The sequence below is a fragment of the Falco peregrinus genome, chromosome 8 (genome assembly GCF_023634155.1).
Source record: "Falco peregrinus isolate bFalPer1 chromosome 8, bFalPer1.pri, whole genome shotgun sequence".
Lineage (NCBI taxonomy): Eukaryota > Metazoa > Chordata > Aves > Falconiformes > Falconidae > Falco > Falco peregrinus.
Genome location: NC_073728.1, coordinates 36,564,924 through 36,572,955, shown reverse-complemented (window position 1 = coordinate 36,572,955; position 8,032 = coordinate 36,564,924). Strand labels below are relative to the sequence as shown.

Below are 8,032 nucleotides of genomic sequence, written 5' to 3'. Positions count from 1 at the left end.
AGTCACTGGATAATGTTGACTAAAACCCCCACAAAGCTATACTGAAAAGAGGCACATCAATGTTAAAAATACACAAAAATTGTTTTACCTTTCAAGATGTGGCATGTGGAGAATATGTCGCAGCAGTCCTGCTTGTTGGGTAAGCTTTGCCTGCGCATTCAGTGATTCTCTTATGTAACTGTCAGCACACTATAGGCCTTCTGCTGAGATATTTTTTTGCATTTTTTCTTTCTTCATGGTTCAAAACAGATCTAAGAACAATGCCAAAGGCTGAATGGTGTTAAACTATAGATTTTTTCTGAGATGAACAAAAAGACATCTCTATTAAGGACATGCATATAGAGGAAAAGGTTAGGTTCTAATGTATGTCAGCATCTTAAGCTCTATGAAGAATTTGAAAGTTACATTAATTGTCATGGCATTTCTAACAGCTGTAGTTTGATTGCATCTCATTTGAAGCCCTACATTGGAAGCCAAGTTGCATGAGAAGGGTGAGTGAAGTGTTGAACAACAGATGTTTTGGAAATTATTTTGCAAATACAATTTTCAAAAATTTCTACACCACAAGGAGGAGATTTTGTTTAAACATGAAAGAAGGGCTTACTAATGACTTTTGTGTACAATCTTTTACATCACCAGGAACTATTTATATTACATTCTCAAATAATTACAGTTTTAAATGTATAATTCTCTAACTGCAGGGTCACTGAGTTGCTAGTTGTACATGCCTTTGCTGCTATAATTGATGAGGGCCCTTAGCACAGGTGTCCATGGAAAACAGCAGAGGTCTTCAATTTGTAGGCCTAGGAAAAGGGAGGGGTAACTACTAAGGTAGAAAGCTTTATTGAGAAATAAAAAATAATTTGACAGCTGAAGCATTACCTGGGATTAAGTGCCTTGGTGTGCTGCAAAGTCAGTGGCTGACTTAGGCAGATTGCTTTAGACACTGGGAACATTTGTAAGGCCGGACAGAGAGATCAAGTTGAGCGGCTTTCACCGTCTCAGAGGGGGGTACATGTGTGTTCAGCAATCGGTATGGGAACCAACGCAAGACAGTCATGTTTTAAGAGGTGATTCCCCTCCCCCCCCCCCCCAAACTAGCACAGGTCTACTTGGATGAAAAAGGACAATGTTTTTATTAGTGAATTACGTTTTTATTAGTGAACTATGTTTTTAATTGCATCGTTGTTTCACACTTATCACTGGTTCATTAACGAATCAAAGTATCAGTTTACTCAAATTTGTTGCCTTTTTACTTGGCTTAAACATGGAGACAAGCTCTGGTGTATTTCCTAGTATGTATAAATGAATGTGATAGACTGTCATAGCACACTTAATAATGCTGTTTCTTAGAGTAACTAATTTGGAACCTTATCATAAGAAGGGCAAGGTTGTGCTGCATACCAGTCTCTCTAATTAACCCTACAACTAATGCAAAATTTAGGGCATTAGAAAGAAGCAGAATGACAGTGTCTTTGCTCTCAAGTTTAAACAGAGGTCCTCTGGAATTCAAGTGTGATGTGCATTATTGCTGTTTGGTTGGTTGTTGTTTTTTTTTTTTTAAGCTAGCTGTCAAGTAATTTTTGGAACTCAAATGTAAGTGATTGTTTGAGGTTGAAGCTAGTCCATATTGCAGCCAGCTTCTAGCGTGCTTTCCACCTCTGTTGCACCTGTGCCTGAAAAATGTCTCTGCTGTCAGCATGGTGTATTGTCATCAATCCTTAGTCTAATTCCGATTCTCAGTTAACCGGGGCATGGGAACTGAATGAAGAATAAACCTCACTGTTCAGCATTATCCACAGCAGCACAGTTTATTTTCATTATTTGTATCAGTTTTAAAAGCATACAACTATCAGCAACATACAGATTTTCCTATAGAGCTCTTTGGTTTACAGCACTAGTCTTTTGTCTGACATTCAGATTTCTCTTCAGAAGTGAAGAAACAGTTCATTACAGTTGCATGCATCCCGTATAATGACTAGGCTCATGTGCTTTACCAGTAAGACTGAAAAATGAAAAAAAAAGCAGTAAACTCTAAAGTGTGTGTTTGTGCCCTGGACCAAATGTTAGTGCTTAATTATCTCTGAAGCAAGATCCACTTTCAACCTGACAAATTTTGACAAACGGCAAACATCGCAAAACATCCAAGTAGTTACAAGCAGGATAAAAAGTAAACCTTGTTAATAAAGGGCTGCCAAACAGAGTTGGGTCCAAACTCCAGCCCTACAAGCTTAAACACACAAGGCAGATGCTGAACTCAAAGGAGGCCCATACACATTGTGGTAAGAACAGAACTGCGTACATCTTCAAGTCAGCTGAGAGGCAACGTAATTTACACTGGACCTTGCATCTGAGGTTTTCAGATGTGAATAGTGACTTTGGTCTCAGGTGGCAGAGTAAGAGAACTTAAAGGGACTTAATTTTCAGAATGTTCTGGAAATCGGGCCCTTTGTAAGTGTTCTGGTCTACACCCAAGAAATAAGGCTTCCAAAACGAAGTCACATTGACATTGTGCACTCTTTAAGTTTATACTTGTTGACATCAATAGCAAAAAATACCCAACCCCAAAACATTTTAAATGTGACTAGGAGCAGGACATTGAATAGAGGCAGCATATCAACTCTCATGAATACTAAGCGGTGGAAACATTGAAAAGATTGAAATAAGTCCTTTCTCAGCTGCAAACACATAAAAATTCCAGCTACAATAATTTTGCATGCCCTGTAACGTGAAAATGGTTTGATTGGTTTTCTCCAAAGCTTCATATAAACATTCTATGCTTGAGGGCTAAATACAGGCAGTTACAGCCCGCATCGGTTTTCTAGGGGAAAAATAGGTCACGGTGCTACCACAGGTATTTATAAAAGAAGTTAGTTGCAATTTTTATTATGACTCCCCTTCAGACATCAAAACAAGTTAATACAAGATTATCTCAAAACAGCAAAGTGAAATGTGAAATTTTAAGGCACAAATGAGTGTCATAGCATGAGAATATATTTATTCCACCTTGAGAGGGAAATGGCTTGTGTTACTAGATGGGAAATGGGTATCGAGCTGTTTGAACAACGGAAGAAAAACCCAAATGGTCTTACTGTGAAAGGCATGTTGCGTACCAAAGAACCTTATTTTATTCATCAAGCTGAACAGTTCTTCCCTTGCTTTGACAAAACTGAACTCCCGTCTCCATACTACTGTCCTGTACCCCTGGACCTCAAAACATAACGCGTGTTTGACAGAAGGCTGGCAGGATTAGGGATGGTTTCAGGTAGGAACAGCTAAGTGCTAGTCTTCAGTACACCACAGTGCTAGATTCCTTTCTTTGCACATGTTCCACTGCTTTCCTTTTGATGTTGTATTCTAAGCACGTGAGTGAAAGAAAAGGATTTCAGATTATAATAGGTTCAACTTGCTCGGGGGGGAGTCTCGGGTAAGACGCAAGATGCCCCTTGAGCAACGTTTCACTCCAGTCCAGCCTTACTGACACACAAGGCACACGAGGCTGTAGCTTGGCAGCCGCGTGGGGGCCGTCAGTGGATTCTCAGGTGTGCTGTTACGATCTGCCCAAATCCAGCCTCAGGTCCACGTGGTTTTGAGTGTTCCCAAAGTATGGAGCTTAAATTTGTTTTCTTAATTTTGAATTATCCTTTTCGCTGGAATACCACAAATAATATTGAATATTCACAGTTCAGGGATGCATTTTACACAGTTATAGAAAGTATTAGTTAAAAATTTAAAGCAATTGCAGCCTTTGGCAAAGAAGGTAATAGCCAGATTTGTTCAGCTTTTCTGGTTATTCTTCCAGTGATTTTTCCTCAGCTTTAAAAGTTGTAAGACATGTTCCTAACCAATTGAAATGTATTAGATTACTGCAATGTAGTTTAAATCCCCACGCAATTCTTATGGGTTTAATGGTAAATGACAGGAAGCTCAAAAACACTAGACTACTAGATTTGTTGAGAACACTTGAGAACCAAAAGGGGCAGAACTAGGAAAGCCAGGAGGTACAAATGGCCTTGGTTAGATGAGTTTACACCCTGTTTGCTTACTAGAGACAGTACAAAATAGCACAAAATCAGGGATGAACAAGACTGTAAAGCAGAAATACTTGAATTCTGTGCCCACTGTAGACATCAGAGACCTTTAATGCTTCCAGAGTCCTGTTACTTGTGTCTGTGTGGCTCGTATCAGTGCATCCAGATTAAAACAAAAACAACAAACCAAAAGCCCCACCAAAACCCCCACCTGTCCCTGTTTAACTCTGAGGAAAACATACTCAGAAAGGGTGACCAGCCTGCAGTAACTGTAGGTATCAGATTCAGGATAAGAGCACAGTGGGCTTATTAAATGTTCTAATTCTTTCTTCTAGGGCAGTCTGCACTGCACTCAAGTTTGCAACTTACTTGATAAGAATTAAATATTTGCTGGGCCGGATTCCTAATCAGTGTGCTGTTCCCCTCCTTTTGTTTGGATTGCTTGCATTCTCCATGCTTACCTCTCTCGTTACATTTTCTTCTTTGGTCATTATGGGGAGTTTATTAAATGAAGCAAGACATGCAGGGCCCTTTGGAAATGGCTTGATTTGAGGGTAGATTTAATTCATAGGTCATTCAGAACAGGTGAAAGCTCTCAGCTATGAACGACTCTTTACATACATGAAAGTCTTGTCCTGGAATGTGTTAGCCACAGGAGGCAGCTGCCTCTCTGTGGCTGCAACACCTGTCCTTTAATCTGTTAACCACCTTACAGGATTAAAACCATAATCTTAAACTAGCACTGGAAATCAACAAGAGGCTGTGATGGAATCTGTGCGTTAGTCATGTTCTCTCTGTGCTATTCAGAGGAGGGAAATACTACAATCTGCATAAGCTGAGGTTCTCCTCGTCTTTGGTTTTGGGTGCAGTAAACTACAGAAATCCAGCCCGAGGATGAAGAAATATATCCCCTCATTCAAGTAGTATATTCAGTCAAGTAGTAGCGTTAGAATTCAAATGCGAAGTACCACCATCCTTTTAAAAAAGCAGACAGGCGTAAGTAGATTTATCTTTCGGCCACCACTTGAAGCTGAACATTTCCCCCTGTGTTTTAGGGGAGCATCTGAGCCCAAGTTGACCTTTAGTCATGCAAATACCTGTTGCTACAGCATTTTGCAGAATCAAGTCCCATATATGTAATTTATTAGGCTACATTATTCCCAGACGGGTCAGTTTTCTTCCAAGTACTTTGATTCATCACATGAAGGATTTAAGAATAGAACATGTGTAGGACTGTTCTTGCCACTTCATGTGTGTGTTTGGTTGCTCAGGGAAAGGATTTTTTTGTATAGAAGATGAAAATTAATGCTGATTTAGGCACCTATACTCTTTACTTTTCCTCTGTGGAATATGTTTTTGTTTTTAAGCATAATGTTTACCTTTAATTTCCACTTACAGAAGTTACAAATGCATCGTTTACAAAGCAACAGCCTTAAGGGAACAAGCACTTGCTCATCTACACTGCAAATCAGTGCCTGTGCTAAAAATAAAAAAACCAGGAGCAGTCCCTTACAGTATTTGATTAATTTCTCTCTTTTTACTTACATAGGGAAACATTTAAAAATTATGAAGGGCAGGATAACAAATAAATGCTTCAAGAAAAGGAAAAGCAATAGTGGGTTCTTTGAAAAGTTCTAATATTTTTTCTCACATTTGAAGGGATCCAAACCATTAATGTGTTCAGCCAGGTTTCAGAAGACTCCTAGAAGTTTAAACAAGTGCACTGAAAAAGTTTGTTTGTAAACATTTATTTTCTTGAACTGAAAAAGGCTTGCATCAGCACACATTGTACAGCCTTGCAAATTACACAAATTGAAAAAAAGTTTGTTTCACTTATGTGCAATGAATCTTTAATGTCCAGTGAGCATCTGCAAATGATGAAAACTTAAAACCATTAAAAAGGTTTCCAGCACTTATCAAACACAATTATCTTAGCGTGAAAAGGAAGAGAAAGAGATCCATACTGGTGGGAACACAATTAAAGTGCAAACATTTTGTCACTTGTGAAGATACATTTGAGTTTCTTCACACTTTTGCTAAAAAGAAGAAATATTAAAATGTGATTCAGTGAACATTCTTTGTAACCTATTCATATTCCCCTTTAAATAATTATTAAACTTGTTGGATCAGAAGTGAATCCCTCACATCTACAACCTACTCGTATTTTCTTTTGATATTGCTCAAATGAATCTCAAAAGAAAACCACCATCTTAAGGAGTTAGTTACTTTTTTCCTTAAAAAAAAAAAAAAAGAAAAGAAAAAGAAAAGAAAACCAAAGGGGATAAAGAACAGGTTAACTTGAAGATATGGGTAGTCTGCCAGAAAATGAGTGTAAATCACTGAAAATGGTTCTCCTTTCCTCTCCACCAATCCTCAGGTTCCTGCCTTGGAATGGACAGCTGTGTGCTGGCTGTGAAAAGGGATTATAAAATACAAATCTGAATATGGATTCTTATGAATGTTTGCTGTACAATAGAACTTTGGATCTGATACAAGAATTCAAAAATATAAAACAAAACTACTATAAAAGTAGGGGGCATTTCAACAGCATTCCTTGTAGAAAGCTGCTTGTCTCAAAGATGATTCCTTGCTACTGTCCGGGATTAACTCTGTATTTTTTTTTTTCTTCATCTTGCTGGATCACTGGGTTATTTATTCTTCAGTGGCTAATGTCACATGACAAAACATCCCGGGAGTCTCTATGAAGAGAGCAGAACCCCCATGACATCATGCCAATCAAGGAGAGGAGGGCATTGAAGTAGTGAAGGCTGAGTGTCCACTGATGTCACTGCTACTGAGAACTAGCCCTTTCCAGAACATGAAAGTCGTAGTGCTTCTTGCTCGTTCTCAGCCTGAACTTGTTCACTGAGGTACTACTTTGTTTCTTCAACGCGTTCTGAGCAGCTGACATTGTAGGGAACGTAGCTAGAACCGTGTAAGTGGAAGCCAAGTCACTAGGTTTGGATGACTCCGTGTTCACGCTGCTGTCTCCGCTGCCACAGTAACGACGATGGTGCTGCTGCTGTGTTTGTAGACACTGCGAATCCCTTAGCCACCGAATCTTGGCACCAACTTTTAAAAGTTCTCCAAATAGTTTTTCTGCTTCCATACGAGTTATGCCCTCTGGCAGTTCGGTAATTTCTAGAACTTTTCCCACAACTGAAACAAGAAAAACATGGAATCTAAATTGGTCATTGTACTTAACTATACAATGCACACAATGGAAAAATAATTATATTTCATACTTGTATCTCCAGTTGGCCGATAATAAATACACACACATTCCCTTTCCGGTATTCTGGAAAGCCTTTTGCTTTCACATTTAGAACTGCTTATAGCTATAAGTACACAAATAAAAGCTGAGAATACAAAGAGGGCCCTCAAGAGAGGGAAAAATAATAAAATAATCACACCTAATTTTACAGCAGGTTTGAGAACTCACTATAGCATCTCACTGGCTTTGCCCATTAACGCTTCACACATCAGCGTGCTAGAAAACTAGTCTGTCTTCTCTCAAAATATCCTCCCCAGTAAATTCTTAGAAAAACCTCATTTATCTGTAACTTTCTGCAAGAGCTGATAGTAGGTAACACCTGGAACAAAAATTCTTTCCAGTAAAGATACAAAGATAGATGATGTCAGGTTTTATTTGGGTGACATCTTTACCAACCCCAAGGAGGTAATCTGTATATCTCCTGGTAAGTCCCCCAAATCCATGCACTTATTTATATTAGAAGGGAGAAAAAAGAAAAAAAAAAAAAAGCACAAACTAATTGTGGTTTGATTTCACATTTCATGCAAGTATAAGGAAGCAGTGGGATGTATATTTAATATAATAATATTTAATGTAACAATATAATAGAACTTATATCCAGTAAACTGACAAACTTGCTTTTTCTTTTAGTACTGTCCAATCCTGACCCTCTCTGGTCTTTTCTCCAGCCTTCAAATCTACACTTTCTCTTCCCCTCCCTCCAAATCAAGGCTCCCTCTCCAGCTTT

General features: G+C 38.6%; 1 protein-coding gene across 18 annotated transcripts in view; it reads right to left on the bottom strand.

Annotated features, from left to right (window-relative positions):
* Nucleotides 1-5,763: 5,763 nt before the first annotated feature.
* The window catches only part of R3HDM1 (R3H domain containing 1), an 87,731-nt gene continuing 85,462 nt past the window's right edge, over nt 5,764-8,032 (bottom strand). For all 18 annotated transcript variants that reach the window (XM_055812395.1, XM_055812399.1, XM_055812406.1 and 15 more), the window contains one exon: nt 5,764-7,190. In XM_055812395.1, coding sequence (XP_055668370.1) covers nt 6,823-7,190 — 368 coding nt within the window. In that variant the 3' untranslated portion in view covers nt 5,764-6,822. The remainder of the gene's footprint in view (nt 7,191-8,032) is intronic.